General features: G+C 37.1%; 1 protein-coding gene across 1 annotated transcript; it reads left to right on the top strand.

Moving 5' to 3' along the window:
* Positions 1 to 4588: 4588 nt before the first annotated feature.
* Positions 4589 to 5726, top strand: LOC131620088 (uncharacterized). The gene is made up of 2 exons (XM_058891108.1): positions 4589 to 4891; positions 5391 to 5726. The coding sequence occupies exons 1-2, from the start codon at positions 4589 to 4591 to the stop codon at positions 5724 to 5726; spliced, it is 639 nt and encodes a 212-aa protein (XP_058747091.1).
* Positions 5727 to 24247: the final 18521 nt, after the last annotated feature.

Raw genomic sequence — 24247 nt, 5'->3', positions numbered from 1 at the left:
GCATTAATACAAATGTGGGTCCATCTCTCCAAGTTAAAAATTTGGGTTTTAAGCCTAAAAAAATTTCTTTTAAAATTTATATTAAATAATTTCAAAATATATTTACATACAAACTTAATTAAAGAAATTAATTTATTAAGTAAAAAAATTAAATAATAAATTATCGTCTTCCTAAGTAATGTAAAGTTTAGAGACCAAAAAAATTGATTTTTAAAATGGAGAATTAGAAGTTAAAAACCATCAAAATACTTTTAAACTTAAATGATATTAACTAGACAAAAGATTTGGAGGAAATACATGAAGGCCGACTACCAAACTACAAATGAAAAAAAAAGTACAGGAGATCAAAATTGCTAGAAAAAAACAAGGAGGATCAAAATCATACAATGAAATTGATACCAGGCCTAAACGAATCAAACTTAAGCCCAAGTGGCTTAAAGGATTTGTTACAAAATAGCTAATTTTATTAAATGTTGTTTTATGTTTTATTGCTTGGGCCAGGCCCATTTTAGGGACAACCCATTAGGGTTTAAAATATTCCTTGTATTTAAGGGCTGCTGTCCCATTGAATTGAGTAGAGTATTAACACAAAAATTTTATTTCCCTTTTAATTTCTTATGCAAAAGTAGTTTTGTTTCTATCCTTTGAAGAACCCTAGATCTACAAATTAATAGTTGCTGAATTCATTCTATCAAATTGGTGCTTTCATCTTGAATTCATGGCTCCTCCTAAACCACCCAACCCTAAAGAAATAGTGGAGGAGGTTGTCCAAACAGCCCATCTACACCTCAACAATGCTATGCAAGAAACCCAACAACAAATGGATGAGAGGTTTCTTAAAACTCATTCAGATTTAGAGCTACTTCATACTAGAATGGATAGTGAAAAGCAAGTTTCAGATTCTAGATATGATAATATCATGAGTTTGCTCACAAAACTAGCCTCCCAAGCTGAAAAACCAACTTCTGGTACTGTTCCCGCAGTCACTACTCACAGCGGAAGCACTATTCACGGCGGCGGTACTGTTCACAGCAGCGGAATCATTCCGGGCAGAACTGCTCACTCACCTACTGTTGCCTCTGCTGTTACTATTCATGGCAGCACTAGTCACTCAGCAAACTCTTCAGGTATTGTTCCAAACCCCCATTTTATTCCTACCCATACTCTTCATACCCCTCATTCATCTCCTACTTTTACAAGGACACCCATCCCAACAAGCCTACCCCAAGTTTATTCTACCCCCTTTCCATCAACCCTATCCACATATCATAGATTATTTCCCAACCAATCATACTTAGATCCCCCTTTTTACACAACACCCCCTGTTTTTACTACTAGCGGACCATTTTCAATCCCACAATTTCCCAATATCCCTTATCCCCAACAGCCCCAAACCACCCAAAACTTACAACTTCCCTCTTTTCGTACACCGAAATTAGAGTTGGCCATGTTTGACGGATCAAACCCCTTAGAATGGTTGTTTCAAGCGGATTAATTTTTTACATTCTATAATTTACCAGTTGAAAACCGTTTGGCTATGATGTCATTTCATATGAAGGAAGAAGCTTTGGCTTGGTTTAAGTAGATGCACCAAAATAATGAGCTTACTGATTGGACTTCCTTTACAAGGGCTCTCGGACTCCGTTTTGGGCCATCAACCTATGCTAATCACCAAGCTGAGTTATTCAAACTCAAACAAACCCATTCCGTTGTGGAGTATCAATCCCAATTCGAAAAGTTGGGAAATCAGGTGGTGGGCCTATCGCGAGAAGCTATTCTTAATTGTTTTATTTCGGGATTACATCCGGATATCCAAAATGAACTAGCCATTCATAAACCAACCTCAATCTCCCAAGAAATTGGGCTCGCAAAGCTTATAGAATCAAAAATTCGTGAGGCAAAACCTAAATTTCAAAAACCCTTTTCCTCTTATACCAGCAAATCCACAACCCAAACTTCAAATATTCCCACTACCACACCAGCAGCCAAACCATTCACACCAACCCAACCAACCAAATTACTGATTCGAAAACTCTCAAGTGTTCAACTACAAGAACGACACGCTCAAGGCCTATGCTTCAATTGCGACGAAAAGTTTATTCCCGGCCACAAGTACTCCAATGGAAAATTTTTGTTACTCATTGAAGATGAAGATTTACCAACAATTGAACCAAAAGTTGATTGTAGTGATATTATTGAAAAACCGGAATTGGATGATACTTATTTTCAACTCTCCCCTCAAGCTGCCAATGGGAAATTCTCTCCTAAGACTCTAAAATTCAAAGGCTCTATCAACGATCTCTCGGTTGCTGTTTTGATTGATACGGGCAGTACCCACAACATCTTACAACCGCGGATTGCACATCACCTTAAACTTCACACTCAGCCTATCCCAAATTTTTCGGTAATGGTGGGAAATGGATCCAGATTATCTTGCTCAGGCATCTACCCAAAGGTACCTATCAAACTCCAAAACAATTCATTTTCAATTCCGTTTCATTTGTTCCTAATTGAAGGGGCAGACGTGGTACTTGGAATGGAATGGTTGAGAACTTTGGGACCTCTTATGGCAGATTTCTCAATTCCAAAAATCTCCTTCACTCATAATAACAATGACATAACCATAACCGGTGATTCCAACACTCTCATCTCACCATCCTCTTACAACAATGTTTGCCATCTCATACAAACCGATTCCATTGCATCCCTCCACCTTTTACTTTACCAACCTTCTGAAATTCATGCCTCTCAACCACAAAATTCAACCACCAATGCCTTAGACCCACTTCCTAAAAACCTGCCTCACCAAATTCTCTCAATATTAAAAAAATATTCTACTATCTTTACTCATCCAAAAGGCCTACCACCGACCCGCCCCCATGACCATCACATTCCAATTTTTCCCAACACAACACCAATCAATGTAAAACCTTATCGATATCCTCACTCCCAAAAAGATGCCATGACCACTATAAAACAAGATATGTTGGCTGAAGGAATCATTAAACCAAGCAACAACCCCTATTCCTCGCCCGTCTTATTAGTTCGAAAAAAAGATGGTTCGTGGAGATTCTGTGTGGATTATAGAGCTTTAAACGCTGTTACTGTCCGTGACCGTTTTCCTATACCTACAATTGATGAACTTTTTGATGAATTGGGTTCAGCAACTATTTTTTCAAAGATTGACTTACGATCTGACTACCACCAGATTCGGGTGACACCTAAGGATACTCACAAAACTGCGTTCAGGACGTTTGACGGGCACTATGAGTTTTTGGTAATGCCCTTTGGCTTAACGAATGCTCCTAGTTCTTTTCAATCGACTATGAACGATTTTCTAAGACCATACCTACGCAAGTTTATGTTAGTTTTCTTTGACGATATTCTCATTTATAGTTCTTCTATTTCTGACCATGCATAACATTTAAAACTCATTTTAGATTTACTTTTATCTAACCAATTTTATGCAAAGTTATCAAAATGTGTGTTTGATGTCCCTAGTGTTGATTATTTAGGTCAGATTATTTCAAGTGAAGGTGTAACCCCAGATCCAGCAAAGATTCAAGCTATCCTAGAATGGCCGAAACCACGCTCACTCACAGCACTCAGGGGTTTTTTAGGCCTCACCGGCTTTTATAGAAGATTCGTGCGTCACTACGCCACTCTCGCCGCTCCTCTCACCGATTTATTACATTTCACTAAGTTACAATGGAGTACAGAAGTTGATTCAGCTTTTACATTGTTAAAACGGAAAATGACAGAAACTCCGGTTCTTGGACTTCCAGATTTTACCAAACCTTTCGTGCTCGAGACAGATGCTTCCGGTGTAGCTGTTGGTGCAGTCTTGTCCCAAGATGGTCATCCAATCGCTTTCTTCAGCAAGAAGCTTTGCAACCGACTTCAGGCTTCCTCAGTTTATGTCCGTGAGATGTTTGCAATTACAGAAGCTGTCAAGAAATGGAGACAATATTTAATAGGCAGGCATTTTCATATCTTTACGGATCAAAGGAGCCTAAAGAACCTATTAGTTCAAACCATACAAACACCAGAACAACCGAAATGGGCAGCTAAACTACAAGGGTTTGATTTTGATATTCATTACAAACCTGGAAAAGCAAACCAAGTTGCAGATGCGCTCAGCCGAATTCGTCATGAAGATGAAGCCTTGCTGCTGTCAATTTCCTCGCCCATTCCTCTTATCCTCAATCAGTTAAAAGAATTTTACAGATCAGAATCAGAGGGAAAGAAACTTATGGCTAACGTTCAAACAAATGTGTCACCACAAAATTATTTTCAAAGCAAAGAGGGTCTTCTGTATTACAAAGAAAGAATTTTCATACCTGATATACATCAGTTGAGAACACGAATCATTACTGAATACCACAACACACCAGAAGGAGGACATTCTGGACTTCAACCAACACTGGCTCGACTATCTTCTTCATTTCTTTGGCCTGGAGCTTACAAAGACATTAAAGAATTTGTTAAGACTTGCTCAACATGCTAGCTTAATAAATATATGACTACAAAGAAACAAGGGCTCATCCAACCTCTACCTACACCTACTTAAGTATGGGCTGATTTAAGTATGGATTTTATTACTCACCTTCTAAACTCTCTTGGTCACACGGTGATTTGGGTAGTGTGTGACAGGTTCACAAAGTTCTCTCACTTCATTGCTCTTCCTACGAAGTTTTCGGCTAAGGATCTTGCCCTTCGATTCTCTGTGGAAATATGCCGCTTGCATGGAGTCCCCAAGTCCATTGTCTCTGACCGTGACCCCCTTTTCCTCAGCACCTTCTGGCGAGAAATTTTCAAGGCTCAAGGAACTACCTTGAAATACAGCTCTGCATATCACCCTGAAACCGACGGACACAGAAGTTATGAACAGGTGTTTAGAGACTTACTTACGATGCTTTACAAGCGATAATCCAAAGAAATGGTTTAACTACTTACACTTGGCTGAGTTTTGGCACAATACGAACCACCATTCTGCTATTAAAATGTCCCCATTTGAAGCCCTTTATGGCCGCCCTCCTCCTTCGTTTCCATAGTACACGGCCGGGTCCACACACCTTACTTCTCTGGATGAATCCTTGCAACACAGAGACGAGTTGTTACAAACCTTACAATACAACTTAGCCAAAAGCAAAAAAGAAATGGAGATTCAAGGAAATAGAAAACGAAAAGCTTGTACCTTTCAAGAAGGCGACCTGGTTTTGCTTAAACTTCAGCCCTATCGCCAGATTTCAGTTCACCGACGCACATCTCAGAAGTTATCTCAATGGTACTTCAGCCCATTCAAGATCCTTCGCTGAATCGGGTCTGTAGCGTATCATCTGGACCTCCCAACGTCCTCAAGAATACATCCAGTTGTCCATGTTTCGCAGTTACGAGCTTTCCACAGTGAAGACACACCACCATCGTCCTCGGTTATTCCACCAGAGTTTGAAGAGTCATCAGAGGTACATTACGACGAGGAACGTCCTAACCTTGCTTCATCGTTATCAGACCTGCAAAATCAACAACGTTTAACATCATCAGTGGATCCACTCAATGATAACGACACAACACTTAGCCAACAAAGTTCCATACCTAACTCTCTCTCATTGGATAGGTCAGTTGCTTTGAATGAGGAAGGTTACTCCACCAAAGGGGAAGCGAAGAGGACAAAAGAGTTTGAAGGGGGAGAGAACCAAAGTACAAAGCAGAAAAAATGTTTGTAGAAAGAGAGACACAAAACGAAGCAAGAGAAGTAGATGGGAAAATGAAACATGAGATGCACTTTGAATCTCATAAAGTGGGATTATCTGCAACCAAGGCAAGTACTTCACGTGACACTCAAGGGAGTTCCATCACGCTACCTCAATCTTCACCGTTCCCAGCATTGGTTCCCTTTTACACACAATCTAAACCCTTGGATATTCTGACTGTTGCCCCATGTGATGTTGTGGTTCCCAATGCGCAGCTGCCCCCCACATCTGCTTTTCAGAATCCAGCCGTTCAGGATTCAAACACGCTTCCCACTTGTCCTTTACAGCTGTATCCCACTAACTCTTCTCAAAGAACTCCCACTTGCCCTTTACAGCTGTATCCCACTAGTTCTTCTCAAAGAACTCTTCAGTTGCAAAAATAAAAATAATTAAATTTATGATGGCGTTGAACTAAGCGACTGTTAATTCCACATGGGCGAGGTTTGGGCTAACGCTTGACACGGCCTAATTGTAGAACATAACAAGTTGAAGGAGATGATGGAGTTTCTAGCATTGAATATTAGCCACGATGTGGTGCATGTGAAGATGTAATAATTAAATGGAATTCATTTAAATTAATTTGTACATCCCCAAAATCAAAAATCAAAACATCATCGTCCATCATCGTCCATCGATGCGCATTTGGGGTCATATTGGTTGTGTGTAGGTGTTTGGGTTAGTGGACTCAATTGAAAGGATATATCAATCGTTATATGTGGAGTAATGATATTGGTACACTAAAAAATGACACCAACACCGTATATTAATACGGTTTGTTTTTTTTTATTATGTTTAATATTTATGTTTTTCACTTTTTCAATAAAATGATACAATTGTTTGCTGTATTTTATTTGGTGTAAGTATGGTGTAAAGATTTTGGTGTAAGCATAGCACCCCTCTTATATGTGGATGTGGTATGGAATGAGTGGACGAAATGTGATGTTTGGTAGAGGTAGTAAGTTTGAGGGGTTATGGTGAAAGGAGTATGTTGTTGAAATTGAGTGGTACAGAAAATTTGTTGTTGTGTGATTTGGGGGTAGTGGTTTGCGTCTGGGTTGTTTGTGTATGTTGATGGTTGTGGAATTTGTTGGCTATAATATTGTTGAGTTTGGTTTGGGTCAAAGTATGTGTTTGAATATGAGTATGTTTTTTTTTTATAAGCAACAGGATTTTATAACAAGAGCACCAAGAGTGCAACTTAACAAACATTACAGAGAGCACAAAAACAAGAACAGCTCCTACAACAACCTTTAGATTACAAATTAAAGGAAAAATAGAGGTTGCTTATACCACTCATAGAATGAACAATCAACCTTCTTTTTACTTCCTATTGCCAACCACCACCATAGATACAACTTAACATTGTGGACTATTTCAGCCACATCTTCCACAAGATTGTTGAAAATGATGTCATTGAATATATGAGTATGTGTTTTGCACTCTAAATCAACCTATCTTCATAGTCACATGACATATAATGATGACCTCCATCTAAACTAGTACATGATATATATTGTTTGTTAGTGTCTGAATATTTAATTAAACATATAGAGCAATATTGATGCAATATTACATCTTTTTACTTCATGAGATCTATTGCATTTCGATATCCACCTAGTTAATGCGAGGGTTATTTTTATAATTTATCCCTTTGCAACATCATCTAGCATAAAAAGAAAATGAAATGAATTTAATTTATACGTTAAAATCAATATGCGTGTAATACACAACATTAATAAATTATAGTTTACCTTAATACATATGGATGTGTAGCTACTGCTTGAATGATAGGGGAATTTAATTTCATACGTGAAAACCCCTGAACTTAAAGTCATACAAGATGAACCCCAACTATATCAGCTTGAATGATCAAAATCTTTAATGAATCGTAGCAAAGAAGCATGCACGACATTATTTGAATTGTATGGCATTAATAATCTACCAATGAGGAGTAGAGTGTAAATTATTGTGTGGAGAATATATCCTCTAACGATATCTTTTACTATATTAGAGCTACAAACACTTCCAACATTGCCAAGTGAGGGAACACAATTCGGTCGTTCCAAAATCTTTCATCGTCTGTTATAGGTTTTCCAACCATGTATCAATAGTTTTGTATATTGCAAGCCCATTCTACAAGTTGACATAACAAGTTATAAAGAGAAGTTGTTAATAGCTAATGCACAAGATAGGAACGAATACATTTTTCCAATAACTTTTGCATTGGTTTAAGGTGAGACAGGAAGTGCTTGGAGTTTTTTTTTTAAGAATTTAAGAATTCACACCACCCTCTAACCTAACCTTTGTTTAATATTTGAAAGGTATGAATCAATAAAGAGTGCATATGTTTATCTTGAAAGTGAAGACAATATTCTTCATCTTCACATGTGTACTGCATCAGACACATTGTGTGAGATCAAAGACAAAGAACTTCACACAAAAAATTCTCCTATTTTAGAAGCGTGGAGTTTAGAGTGGTTATAAGTTAATCATTTTTTTTTAATTTTCTTCAATACAAACACCTTATGTGAAGAAGGTAAGATTTGGTGTTTTTACTTGTAGTAGTTAGAGCATTTCTGATCAAGTTTTCTAAAATCATTTTCATGTATTGAAAATCTCACATTTTTCTTTATGGTTTTTGAAGGTTCACTTTTTAAACATGAAATTTCCTTTTTTAAAATAGTTCATGTAACATAACTAGACAAATCAATCTCATATTTTGTTTGTTGATGATTGTTTCATTTTCTTTCGAGCTTGTGTGAATAAAGAAAATATGTTTAAAAGTGTTCTTGCCACTTATGAAGAAGCCTTGGGACAAGCCATTAATCATCAAAAATCAGAAATATTTTGTAGCAGAAATGTCTCTAGTAATGTCAAGGGAGAGGTGGTTAAACTCTAGGGGTTCAACAAGTTTTGGGAACAAACAAGTATCTCGGCCTACCATCCATGATTGGAAGGGAAAGCCACTTTCTAGTTTATTAAACAAAGAGTCTAGAAAAAGATAAATTCTTTGAGTAGTAAATGTTTTTCTCATGCCAAAAGGGAGACTCTTATTAAATATATTCTTTAGTCTATTCTTTCATATGTCATAAGAAATTTCTATTTCCATCAACCTTTAAGTGATAAAGGGAGAAAATGATGAACTCCTTTTTATGGGGGTGTAACAGGGTTCATGCTAAGGGTATTTATTGGTTGTCTTTCGACTATCTGTCTATGCATAAGAATGATGGAGGTATGGGTTTCCAAAATTTAAGTGCCTTTAATTATGTCATGCTTGATAAACAAGTTTGGAAGTTTATGACAGGTCCATGTAATCTGATCACACGTTTATTTAAAGCTAAATATTTTTCTAGGTATGCTTTTCTTGAGTCAGCTGTTAAACATAACCCAAGTTATGTGTGGTGAAGTATTTGGAGCCCTAGGTTTGTTGTGCAAGTAGGTTATAAGTGGAGTATTGGATTGGGAGAATCTATTTTGGTTTTGGGACACACTTGGTTGTATGATAATTCATCGTTGGAAATTCCTTGGCTAACCATTCCAATAGTAAAAAAATTGAATCTCTTTGATTTGATGAGTACTGGTGGAAAATGGTGGAAATTTGTACCTGCTAAAAGTAAAAATGTGTGACAACCCCTAGAGATTAAGGGTGTCATGTAACACCCCCAAAACAATACTACTAAATAAGGCATACATTTGCACATATCAGAGTAGCAAGCATGCACCACATGAGGGTTTTACACACATTTTAAACAAAAAATAACACTTTAACATGCAATGGTCATTTCCAAGTAACACAAAATTAAACAACATGCAAAGCCACAAGCGGAATAATCACCTCATCAAATAAAAATGGTAAATTCGAATGATTCCCATACATCATTCACCATATCTTAACATCTCGGCTCAAAGGCCACTCATCAACAATATATCATATCTAAATAGGAAATACGTATGAGTAAAATAATATCTCATAATACCAAAACATAGGTAATAACAATAAACCCAAATCTCATGTGTTACATATGACCATAGCACCATATAACTACCTAGTCAAAACATGCTAAGGAGATCTAACACTCCAAGCTAAGCCTCCTCCAAAGCACCACTACTCTTCGAAAATTGCGCGATGTCGCAATAAACATCATTCCAACAGAAGGGTGAGAATTCAAATCAATATAAATAAACATAATAATGGAAAATGTAAAACACAACAAGAATACATTTCAAGAATTCATCACTCTTCACATAAACATGCATCATATATAATATATCAATATTCACATGTTTATCTCATACAACATAGCTCCACAATTCAAGTAATTATATTCAATTACCACAATCCACAATTATATACTATTATGAATCACAATTCAAGTATACACCACCGATCACAACATACACATATATGTTTATCCACCAAAATCATTCCACATAATCATATCACATAATCACACAACAACAACAACAATTCACACCGACACGTGCGACTCAAGTGTGACTCTATGCGATATGCATGTGGATCCCTCTGTTATCATTTATGGCAAGCCGATTGTTTCATTCGGCGTTAAGCTTCATTTGGCGTTAAGCTTTCAAACCCCATTCGGCATTAGGTTTGGGACAAGCGAATAATCCACACAAGATTACCCGACATTGCCTCTTTCAAAGACTCATGCTAGTGTAAGTATGCAACAAACAAGATTCATGCAAATAAGATGATCTCAACCTCTTAAACTACATAATCACATCTCTTCTAACATTTCACGACATTACATAACACGACTTCCATCCCAAACAATGCATCAATTAACACACAACAATTCAATCATATGTATTCAAGCATATCATAACATGTATTGCACCATTATTCATCAATTCACATCATAACACATACATATTTCAAGTATTATGTTTCTCATGAAATTTCATCTATGCACCACTCAATACACACCAAACAATTAATGTAAATTCAGGATAATTATCCATAAATTGATAGCACGTAAGTTTCCAAGCTAATTCAAGAAAATGAGAATGTTTCACTCCCAGCACATCCGTGCTACGTGCCCAGAACCCGCGCTAAGCGCGCTACCTTATGTTAGGAAGTCTGCATGCTTTTCATTAGCGCGCTACGCACACTACACTCGTGCGACCCGCGCACTGCGAATTCTACAAAAATACTACTGTGATGACAACAACCTCCCTTCCCCCATTTTCACCCAAGATCAATTCCAGTTCAGATTTATCACGAATTCCATGCTTATGTCATATATATACAACACATATAACCAATGATAAATATCAAAACATGATTCATAAATCAATCCCATAGATTCTAGCATAATCTTCAAAGTTAGGATTTCACAAAATCAACATACATACACCAATTCATATGCTATTTTTATATCCACTCATAGAATCATCCATAGAATCAAGAATACAAGTTAGGTTTCACATAATTTAAGGATAAACATACCAATTCCAAAGTAAAACTCAAGAAATAGTAACTCCCCATTCCAAATCATGCATTTTATAATTCAATCATCATTATTACCCACATATATCTACTTATAATCACTTGGATTCACACCCTTACCTTGAATCTTTAGTCCTTCTTCTTCAAGGATATCCAATTTCCTCTCCTTTCTCTTCTTTCTTCTCTTCCCTTTCTCTCTAGCCTCTTTTCTTTCTTTTTCCTCAAAAATTATTATGTCTCTAAAAACCTAATTTTCCTTACTAACTCATTCTAACATATTGGGATTAACCCACCTAATTCTATATTCTAATTAATTAGGCTCATTACTATATATATACTAGCATTCACATGCTCACTTAATTAATTAAATAACACACATATTCAATTAATCATCAAAACATAACAAATAATTACTTATCACACAAATAATAATTAATAACATAAACACCTAATAATTAAATAAGGAAATAAAAATCGGGTCGTTACAACTCTACCCTACTTAAAAGATTTTCGTCCTCGAAAATTTACCTCAAGCAAACAAATCGGGATAAGAATATTTCATCTTGCTCTCAAGCTTCCACGTCACATTTCCTCCAGCCGGTCCTCCCCAAACGACCTTAACTAAAGCAATCTCTTTACCTCAGAGTTGTTTCAGCTCTCTATCTTCTACCCACATAGGTAATGTCTCCACGGTCAAACTATCACTAACCTCAACATCATCTAATTGGACAACATGCGAAAGATTCGCAATGTATCTCCTCAATTGAGACACGTGAAAGACATCAAGAAGTTTAGCTAGTCGCGACGGTAATGCAATATGATATGCCACCTCACCTACCCTCTCGGTAATCTGATACAGACCAATAAAACGTGGCGTCAACTTACGCGATATCAAAGTTATAACAACATCCATTACCAGAGTAACTCTCAAAAACACATGATCATCCTTTTCAAACTCAAGTGCTTTCCTCCTCTTATCATTGTAACTCTTCTGACGACTCTGAAAAATCTTCATCTTCTCTCTGATCAACTTAATCTTATCAGTAGTATCTTGGACAATCTCAGGTCCAACCACAACACTTTCTCCATATTCATACCAACAAAAAGGAGTCTTACACCTTCGACCATACAAAGCCTCAAAAGAAGTCATTCCAATACTAGAATGGAAACTGTTACTATACGTGAACTCAATCAACGACAAATAACTATCCTGAGCTCCTCCTTGTTCCAAAACACAAGCCCTCAAAAGATCCTCAAGCGACTGAATAGTCCTCTCCGTATGACCATCAGCTTCCGGATGATAAGCCAAACTTAAACGAAACTAAGTACCCAAAGCACTTTGCAAACCTTACCAAAATCTAGAAGTAAACCTCAGATCTCTATCTGAAACAATACTCGACGGAATACCATGCAAACTCACAATCTTCTCAATGTACAACTTTACAAGTCTCTTCATCAGATAATCTATCCTCATCGGAATAAAGTGAGCAGATTTCATCAATATATCCACGAGAACCCAAATTACTTCACAATTACTCGACGTTCTCGCCAAACCCGAAATGAAATCCATAGAAATGCTATCCCACTTCCACTCAAGAATGGATAACAGTTGCATCAAACCAGACGGTTTCTGATGTTCAATCTTGGACTTCTGACAAATCAAACAAGAATACACAAATTCTGCAATATCCTTCTTCATACCTTGCCACCAAAATAACTTTCTCAAGTCTTGATACATCTTAGTAGCCCCAAGATGAATACTCAACCCACTTTGATGCCCTTCATCCAAAATCCTCTTCTCCAAATCCGCTACATCCGAAATACAAACTCGATCACGACATCTCATAACACCATTCTCATAAATTCAAAAATCACCACCTTTTCCTTGATTATTCAATGTCATATTGTCAACCAATTTGAAATCCAATTTCTGAACTTCACTAATATCATTAAGAATACCACAAGTAAGCTTCAACATACCAAACTTAACACATGAAGACGTCTCTTCGCAAACCAAACTCAAATCGTGAAATTGTTCCAACAATTCCAATTCTCGAATCATCAACATAGACATATGCAATGATTTTCTACTCAATGCATCTGCTACAACATTAGGTGTTGCCCATTAACTGTAGGCTAGAGTTTTTACCCTTAGATTTTTTAGCCACTAGGTTAACCTTTAAGGTTTAGGTTTGCCACTTTTGTCTTTAAACATTGAATTTCTTTTGATTCTTCTTCTCATCTCGTACTCCATCGATTGTCGCATGCCTTTAATTTTTTATTTATTTATTTTATTTTATCATTTATTTTAAATTCTAAAAAATATGTATAGGTCGCAAAAAGTTTTCTTGTAATAGTAATTAGGGTTTATATTTCTTCCTTTACTTTCCGCATTCCCCGGGTTTTTTGGCTATGCATCCATAACCCCAAAGCCTTGTAATAGCGTAGGTTTACTTTCTGCACACTATAATTGCCTTTAAATTCCTGCACTATATACATGTTAGCAATTGAAGAGGATTGTATGGCAAACTAAAAGCAACATAGAATAACCCTAATTTTCAGGATTAATATAAATCAATCACTATTGTTTCACACACACACACACACCTTTAGGATAATTCCTCTTATGCTGCCTTTGATTAAATAGTCAAGTCCCTCGAGCGTAGGGATACCTAAGCCTGCTGCATACGAAAAAAAATCATCATAGTCCCTTCAGAATAAAGATTATAGTCCCTTCGAGTTGCCTACGATTAGGGATGGAAATGAGTCGAGTCTAGTCGAACTCGCCTCAGCTCAGTTTGACTCGTTAAGAGTTGGCCGAATTCGAATTCGAGTTCGAGTTCATGACAAACTTCTTTTTTAGCTCAAACTCGACTCGTTAAGAATTGGCCGAGTTTGAGTTCGAGTTCGAGTTTATCACGAACTTTTTTCTGCTCAAACTCGACTTGTTAGAAGTTCACTAACATATCGATTCAACTCGTTAGGTTTATCTTGTTAGGTTCAACTCGCTTATTTACGGACTTAAAAGTAATTTTTTAAAGTATATTCTTTTATACGATGTTAATTTTATTTGTATAATTATTTGTAGAAATATTTTGCTCACTTGAGAATATAAATTATCAATTAAAACTGTTAGATTAAAATAAAATATGATACTAAGATTTAGAGCAAATCTTTAAACTTATTCTTAAAGGCAATATAATCTATCTCATATATAATCGAATTGACTCATGAACCTAACGAGTCGAACTATGTATAGTTCAAGTTCAGCTCATTTAGTTAACGAACTTAGTTTTTAGCTCATACTCAACTCATTTGGTTCATGAACCTAGTTCAACGATTTACTTTTTGAATCGAGTTTCAAACTATTTTCGAGTTAGTTTGGTTCATTGCCAGCCCTACCTACGATAAAATAATCTCGTCCCTCGATGTTGCCTTCGATTAAATGATGATAGTCCCTTCGAATGCTAAGGCATCCTTACTGGTTGTCTACAAATGACTATTCCATCCTTTCCTAAGACTTCCTACCTCCCATATGGTATGGATAGACTTATGGCAAATGATGATTCTCGATGACCCGTACATCCAATGAAAGGACTACCTACCCTCCTTATGGTATGGATAGCCCTTTCAAATGAAAGACTTAAAGAACAAGAAAGACGAACTTAGGGTAGGTGCTCTTAGTTGCTTGCTCAACACTCAATTCAAATTAAAATTACTTTTCACACCTCTTTTCAAAACAATTTCCAAAAGGCTACACTTATTTACAAGTTAAAGTCCTTATTCAAAATGTTTTTCTAAACACACGCGACACCTTTCAAATAAACAAACAAACAAACAAACAAAGTGAGCTAAGCAATTAAGAGCCCATGGATAACCATGGATACAAAGGGTGCTTACACCTTCCCTTTATATAACCTACCCCCCGAACTCAAAAACTTTCAAAGGTCTTTCCTGTTCTTTTTTCCTTTCTAAATTGGATAAAATAAAAGTCTGTGGCGACTCTTGCTATCTACAACATTTATAAAAGTCATTTCTCCCACCTTGTTACAGAGTGGTTGTTGGTGCACGAGACATGATAATGAGACACTCCCGAGACCAAAGAGGATGAGGAATGATCGCCGAATTCACATCGGAATGAGAGGGATCCTATTCACATTCGAATGAGAAGAATCTTAAGGTTGTGCAGGTATGGGACTGCATAGTTGAAGGAAGACTTATAAGGATTAGTTGGTACTACCTATACCAATAAGATGCATCTTCTTTTAGGTAGCCTAATAGATAAGAACTCCACAATAAAGCGTGATTGACTTGGAGTAGTATTTGAATAGGTGACCTTCTGAGAAGTTTCTTGGAATACGTGAGAGTGCGGACAAAACATGCTAAAAAGACCCGTGTTGGTTTGTGGGGTCAGTCGATAATCCCGAAGCCAGTCTTAGGCGTTACAAATGGTATCAGAGCCAGATCTCTCCTGGTATGACTGTTAGAACAAGATTTGTTCTTATCAATTATCTTAGTTTTGATGATAACAATAATATGAATTTTGCTTAAGATAATATGGTACTCTAATCCAATGCAATTTCCCTTTCAGGAAATATATAAAGAGTACGCATAATTCAGCGCTCAGAAGATGTGTCTCGAATGGTTCAGCATGCAACATCAGAACATGGTCTGGCAAGACATCAGAAGATGGTCGAAGCAGAATCAGAACATGGGTCTATGGAAGCATCAGAAGAACATGAGATCAGAAGCACTGAAAATCAGAAGATGGTATCACGCTCAGAAGCACTTCAAGGTCAGAAGATCAGAAGATGCTGTGCACCAAGCTGTTTGACTCTGATGATATTCAAACGTCGTATTCACAAACATCAGATCAGAAGGAAGTACACGTGGCAGACTACGCTGACTGACAAAAGGAACGTTAAAGCTACTAAAGGCTACGTCAGTAGACACAGCGTGAACAAGGCTCGAGGTAGTTGACAAAAGCGTATAACATTAAATGCAAAGCTGTACGGAACACGCAAAGCATTAAATGCATTCAACGGTCATCTTCTCAACGCCTATAAATATGAAGTTCTGATGAGAAGCAAGGTTAACGATTCTGCACAAAATCAACTTATATCAAACTTGCTGAAACGCTGTTCAAATCTAAACTCAGAATCTTCATCTTCATCAAAGCTCACTACATTGCTGTTGTAATATCTTAGTGAGATTAAGCTTAAATTGTAAGAGAAATATCACAGTTGTGATTATCGCTTTTAAGAAGCATTTGTAAACTCTTGAATAGATTACATTAAGTTGTAAGGAACTAGAGTGATCAGTTGATCAGTATACTCTAGGAAGTCTTAGCAGTTGGCTGAGCAGGAAGTCTTGGCAGTTGGCTGAGCAGGAAGTCTTGGCAGTTGGCTGAGCAGAAAGTCTTAGGAGTGAACTAAGCCTAGAGTGATCGTGTTGATCAGTAGACTCTAGAAAAAGTCTTAGGAGTGAACTAAGCAGTTGTTCCTGGAGTGATCAGGTTGTGATCAGAAGACTCTGGAAGACTTAGTTGCGGCTAAGTGGAAAACCATTGTAATCCGTGCGATTAGTGGATTAAATCCTCAGTTGAGGTAAATCATCTCTGCGGGGGTGGACTGGAGTAGCTTCGTTAACAGCGAACCAGGATAAAAATATTTGTGCATTTATTTTTATCGTCCAAGATTTAAAGTCACACTTATTCAATCCCCCCCCTTTCTAAGTGTTTTTCTATCCTTCAATTGGTATCAGAGCGCCGGTTCTAAGGTGCAAGCACTTAACCGTGTTTAGAAAAGATTCAGGAAGAGAAAAACGCTTCATTTAAAAGATGGTTGATGAAAGTGAAAGGACTATACCTACACCTGCATCTACATCTGGCTCTGCTGAGCAATACAACGGTAACAATGGTTATACTAGACCGCCGGTATTTGATGGTGAAAACTTTGAATACTGGAAAGATAAACTGGAAAGTTACTTTCTGGGTCTAGATGGTGATCTATGGGATCTTCTGATGGATGGTTACAAACATCCTGTAAATGCCAGAGGCGTAAAGCTGTCAAGGCAAGAAATGAATGATGATCAAAAGAAGCTTTTCAGGAATCATCATAAATGTAGAACTGTTTTGCTGAATGCTATCTCTCATGCTGAGTATGAGAAGATATCTAACAGGGAAACGGCCTATGACATATATGAGTCCTTGAAAATGACTCATGAAGGAAATGCTCAAGTCAAGGAGACAAAAGCTCTTGCCTTAATCCAGAAGTATGAAGCCTTCAAGATGGAGGATGATGAAGACATTGAAAAGATGTTTTCGAGATTTCAAACTCTTACTGCTGGATTGAGAGTTCTTGACAAAGGATACACCAAGGCTGATCATGTGAAGAAGATCATCAGAAGCTTACCCAGAAGATGGGGTCCTATGGTGACTGCATTCAAGATTGCAAAGAATCTGAATGAAGTTTCTCTGGAAGAGCTTATCAGCGCCTTGAGAAGTCATGAAATAGAGCTGGACGCAAATGAGCCTCAAAAGAAAGGTAAGTCTATTGCATTAAAATCAAATATCAAGAAATGCACTAACGCTTTTCAGGCCAGAGAAGAAGATCCTGAAGAATCAGAATCTGAAGAAGAAGATGAACTGTCCATGATTTCCAGAAGGCTAAATCAACTCTGGAAGACCAAGCAAAGGAAGTTCAGAGGCTTCAGAAGTTCAAGGAAATTTGAACGTGGAGAATCTTCTGATGAAAGAAGATTTGACAAGAAGAAGGTCATGTGCTATGAATGCAACGAGCCTGGACACTACAAGAATGAATGTCCAAATCTTCAGAAGGAAAGTCCCAAGAAAAAGTTTCATAAGAAGAAAGGTCTTATGGCAACCTGGGATGAGTCAGAAGATGATTCAGAAGATGAGCAGGCCAACTGTGCGCTGATGGCGACAGAAGATGGCGGATCAGAATCTACATCAGAATCAGATTCTGAAGAGGTATTTTCTGAACTTACTAGAGATGAGTTAGTTTCCGGATTAACTGAACTTCTGGAACTCAAGTCTCAGATTAGTCTCAAATACAAAAAGCTGAAAAAGCAATTTGAATTTGAAACAAAGAAGCTTGAGTTGGAGAATTCTGAATTAAAAGAAAAACTTTTAAAATTATCCAATAATGTTGGATCTCCTTCTGATTCAGAAAAATCCACTCCTAGTCTGAACCATATTCTGAAAGAATATGATTTAAGTTTCAGAAAGTTCTTATCTAGAAGTATTGGCAGAAGTCAGCTAGCTTCTATGATATATGCTGTGTCTGGAAACAAAAGAGTTGGCATTGGTTATGAGGGTGAAACCCCATACAAACTTGAACCTGTTGATGAAATGAAAATTACATACAAGCCATTGTATGATCAGTTCAAGTATGGCCACTCTCATGATATTAGGCACACCTCACATGCACAAAGTTTTCACATAACACACACTAAGAAGCATGTGACACAACCTAGGAAATATCATGAAACTCACATTAAGAATTATCATGCTGTTCCTCCTATTGCTTACAATGTTAAACCCAAGTTCAATCAGAACTTGAGAAAATCTAACAAGAAAGGACCCAAAAAGATGTGGGTACCTAAGGATAAGATTATTCCTATTGCAGATATCCTTGGCTGCAAGAAGGACAAAGCACAACATGTCATGGTACCTGGACTCTGGATGCTCGCGACACATGACAGGAAGAAGGTCTATGTTCCAAGAACTGGTGCTTAAGTCTGGAGGAGAAGTCAAGTTCGGAGGAGATCAGAAGGGCAAGATAATTGGCTCTGGAACTATAAAGTCTGGTAACTCTCCTTCCATTTCTAATGTACTTCTTGTAGAAGGATTAACTCATAACCTCTTATCTATCAGTCAATTAAGTGACAATGGTTATGATATAATCTTCAATCAAAAGTCTTGCAAGGCTGTAAATCAGAAGGATGGCTCAATCCTATTTACAGGCAAGAGGAAGAACAACATTTATAAGACAGATCTGCAAGATCTTATGAGTCAGAAGGTGACTTGTCTTATGTCTGTTTCTGAAGAGCAGTGGGTCTGGCACAGAAGATTAGGTCATGCTAGTTTGAGAAAGATCTCTCAGATTAACAAACTGAATCTTGTCAGAGGACTCCCTAATCTGAAATTCCAATCAGATGCTCTTTGTGAAGCATGTCAGAAGGGCAAGTTCTCCAAACCTGCATTCAAGTCTAAGAATGTTGTTTCTACCTCAAGGCCATTAGAACTCTTGCACATTGATCTGTTTGGCCCAGTCAAAACAGCATCTGTCAGAGGAAAGAAATATGGATTAGTCATCGTAGATGATTATAGCCGCTGGACGTGGGTAAAATTCTTGAAACACAAGGATGAGACTCATTCAGTGTTCTTTGATTTCTGCATTTAGATTCAATCTGAAAAAGAGTGTAAAATCATAAAGGTCAGAAGTGATCATGGTGGTGAATTTGAGAACAGATCCTTTGAAGAATTCTTCAAAGAAAATGGTATTGCCCATGATTTCTCTTGTCCTAGAACTCCACAGCAAAATGGGGTTGTAGAACGAAAGAATAGGACTCTGCAAGAAATGGCCAGAACCATGATCAATGAAACCAATATGGCTAAGCATTTCTGGGCAGAAGCAATAAACACTGCATGTTATATTCAGAATAGAATCTCTATCAGACCTATTCTTAATAAGACTCCCTATGAATTGTGGAAGAATAAAAAGCCCAACATTTCATATTTCCATCCTTTTGGATGTGTGTGCTTTATTCTGAACACTAAAGATCATCTTGGTAAGTTTGATTCCAAAGCTCAAAAGTGTTTCCTTCTTGGATATTCTGAACGCTCAAAAGGCTACAGAGTATACAATACTGAAACATTGGTTGTAGAAGAATCAATCAATATCAGGTTTGATGATAAGCTTGGTTCTGAAAAACCAAAGCAAGTTGATAATTTTGCAGGTTGTGATATTGACATATCAGAAGTTGTTGAGCCAAGAAGCAACGCATCAGAAGCAGAGCTTCTCAGAAGCAAAGAATCTGAAGATCAAGTATCAGCTTCTCTGGAGGATCTAAGTATTTCTGAAGAACCATCTGTCAGAAGATCATCCAGACTCATCTCTGGTCATTCAGAAGATGTCATTCTTGGAAAGAAGGATGATCCAATCAGAACAAGAGCATTCCTTAGAAACAATGCAGACTGTCAATTAGGTCTTGTATCTTTGATCGAGCCAACTTCTGTTGATCATGCTCTAGAAGATCCAGACTGGATAATTGCTATGCAAGAAGAACTAAATCAGTTTACAAGGAATGATGTTTGGGATCTTGTTCCTAGACCAGATGGATTCAATATAATCGGTACAAAATGGGTCTTCAGAAACAAGCTTAGTGAGAAAGGCGAAGTGGTAAGGAACAAAGCCAGACTGGTGGCTCAGGGTTATAGTCAGCAAGAAGGGATTGACTACACAGAAACCTTTGCACCAGTGGCCAGGTTAGAATCTATTCGTCTATTAATTTCTTTTGCCACTCATCATAACATCACTCTCTATCAGATGGATGTTAAGAGTGCCTTCTTAAATGGTTATATAGATGAAGAAGTTTATGTCCATCAACCTCCTGGTTTTGAAGACTCTATGTCTCCTAATCATGTTTTTAAACTTAAGAAATCATTGTATGGATTGAAACAGGCTCCCAGAGCTTGGTACGAACGCTTAAGTTCTTTCCTTCTGGATAATGGTTTCACTAGAGGAAAAGTGGACACTACTCTCTTTTGTAAAACCTTTGAAAAGGATATTTTAATTTGTCAAATATATGTAGATGATATTATTTTTGGAACATCTAATGCTACACTTGGAAAGGAGTTTGCTAAGTCTATGCAGGCTGAGTTTGAAATGAGCATGATGGGAGAACTCAAGTATTTCCTTGGAATACAAATAAATCAAACATCAGAAGGAACGTATGTTCACCAAACCAAGTATGTGAAGGAACTTCTGAAGAAGTTTAATCTTCTAGACTGCAAAGAAGCCAAAACTCCTATGCATCCAACATGCATCCTAGGTAAGGATGAGGTAAGTAAGAAGGTAGATCAGAAGCTATACAGAGGTATGATTGGATCTCTTCTATATCTGACTGCTTCTAGACCTGACATTCTGTTCAGTGTTTGTTTGTGTGCTAGATTCCAATCAGATCCTAGAGAATCTCATTTAACTGCTGTTAAAAGGATTCTAAGGTATCTGAAAGGTACTACTAATGTTGGTTTAGTTTACAGAAAATCTAAAGAATACAACTTAGTAGGATTCTGCGATGCTGACTATGCTGGAGACAGAATTGAAAGAAAAAGTACTTCAGGAAGTTGCCAATTTCTTGGAAGTCATTTGATCTCCTGGTACAGCAAGAAGCAAGCAACTATTGCTCTATCAACAACAGAAGCAGAATATGTCGCTGCTGCTGGTTGTAGCACACAGATGCTCTGGATGAAGAGTCAGTTAGAAGATTATCAGATATTTGAGAGTAACATTCCTATATTCTGTGATAATACTTCTGCTATATGTTTATCTAAGAATCCTATTCTTCATTCAAAAGCTAAACATATTGAGATAAAACATCATTTCATAAGGGACTATGTTCAGAAGGGTGTTATTTCTTTAAACTTTGTTGATACAGACCATCAATGGGCTGATATCTTTACAAAACCCCTGGCTGAAGATAGGTTTAAGTTCATTCTGAAGAACATCAGTATGGATTTATGCCCAGAATGAGAAGATGAGAAGTTCTCATGTATGAGTATCTTCTGAAATGAATGTGGAACAATTTTTTTTCAGAAGTTCTGATTGAAATCTGTTAGACATTATGATTCGGTTATTACTAACGTTTCATTGTCTAAGTTGATTCAGAACCTCTTTTAAAGCAAAACAGCTGTTACGTTTTATCTCGGGATGGTAAACCTGTCGTTACTATTCATGGATAAGCGCGCGTGCAGTTGAAGGGACGCCGACCATAGGTAACTGTGCCAGTCACTTCATTTGTCTTTATTATCTCTCCTCACGTCACGTAACATTAAATGCTTTTCATCATTCGTTTCACTTTATTTTCTTTTAAATACTCTTCAAAATGGTTTTTTGGTTTCCTATCTTTTTGTTTTCCTCTTAAAAGTTTTCTCTCTCTCTCTCTCTCTCGGTTTTCATTTCTTCTCTCAAAACCTAGCGTTCACCCTAAGCCTGTTGGAGCTCCATGACTCAAAGGCGACAGATCTCTGTGCATCTCGGGATGGCTCTTCTAATACCTCTCAAGTCAGATCCTTCTTTGATGTTGTTATCAACTTTCATCCAAAGACAGAAGACTTTCTTGAGTTGTGGGAAGATATACTCAACTTCTATGTTGAGTTTCTTGACCGGATGTTGTATTTTTTAATTTTTTGTAGTCATTTCCTCTTTGGAAATTCTACTTTGTAGTTTTCTTTTCCTTGCTGCTTCTGCTTGTTTTGTATTTGCTAGGAATGTTTCTCATCTTGTTAAACATAGGAACCTTTTGTAATATCTTTTGATTATCAATGAAAAAGTTTCTTTGTGTTTTTACATTCCAGTAAATGTTTTCTTTTGTCGTTTTATACATCTGAATTTTTTTTTATATATTCTTTTTGATGTTATGACAAAAAGGGGGAGAAAGATAAATGATAAATGATTTGATTAAATCTATCAGTTGCTGGGTAAAGGCTCCCACACATTCACTAACAAGAACTGCAAGTTCTATATGGTTTAAGTGTTTTGCAGGTACAGAGAAGTGAAGTGAATCTTCAAAGCAAACACTAGAAGCAAAACCATGGAAACTGAAGCAAGCTGAGTGCTGTCAAGCTTCAGAGATCAGAAGCAAGAAAGAAGAATGAATCAGAAGCACTGATAATAGAATTTGAATATCATTGTCTATCCTGTTATGACAAAATTCTATTTGCCCTGATACATATAATGTTATGGCTCTGATACATTATTTGCTCTGATACATGTTTTTAGCCTAAATGCTCTGATACATTTGGCTCTGATACATATCATGTATTTGAATATACATTTTATGTTCTAACTCGTTCATGCTGACCTTTGTCGTTTAGTTTTTTGTTCTGTAACATTTCAGGATGTAGAGATGCTCAGATGATGCTCTGGTACATTCAACAATGTTCTGATACAAATCTAGCATGAAGTGATGTTGGTAGACATTCAAAGTTCTGAAGCTATCCGAGGGAAGCAGAAATCAGAAGATGTGAATGTTCTAAAAGATCCAGAAAATTCAAGTTCTGAAGCTGTCCTGAATGGAAGCAGAAGTCAGAAGCTGTGAATGTTCTGAAGATCAAAGAAATTCAAGTTCTGAAGCTGTCCTGAATGGAAGCAGAAGTCAGAAGCTGTGAATGTTCTGAAGATCAAAGAAATTCAAGTTCTGAAGCTGTCCAATGGAAGCAGAAGTCAGAAGCTATGAATTCTCTGAAGGCAGAAGCTTATATGATCGTCTCTACCGAAATAATCAGGGAAGTCTTTTATCAAAGTTCTTCGAGTATTTATTTCAGGGGGAGATTATTTATCTCAGGGGGAGATTGTTAATCTCAGGGGGAGACATATTCATATGCTTATGCTATAGCTGTGTAATTTGTCTTTTGCCGTCTACTCTTTCTGATCGCAAATTCATATCATTTATATATGTTTTTGTCATCATCAAAAAGGGGGAGATTGTTAGAACAAGATTTGTTCTTATCAATTATCTTAGTTTTGATGATAACAATAATATGAATTTTGCTTAAGATAATATGGTACTCTAATCCAATGCAATTTCCCTTTCAGGAAATATATAAAGAGTACGCATAATTCAGCGCTCAGAAGATGTGTCTCGAATGGTTCAGCATGCAACATCAGAACATGGTCTGGCAAGACATCAGAAGATGGTCGAAGCAGAATCAGAACATGGGTCTATGGAAGCATCAGAAGAACATGAGATCAGAAGCACTGAAAATCAGAAGATGGTA

The sequence above is a fragment of the Vicia villosa genome, linkage group LG7 (assembly GCF_029867415.1).
Source record: "Vicia villosa cultivar HV-30 ecotype Madison, WI linkage group LG7, Vvil1.0, whole genome shotgun sequence".
Lineage (NCBI taxonomy): Eukaryota > Viridiplantae > Streptophyta > Magnoliopsida > Fabales > Fabaceae > Vicia > Vicia villosa.
The sequence above is the reverse complement of the archived record's forward strand: the minus strand, read 5'-3'. Positions and strand labels throughout refer to the sequence as shown.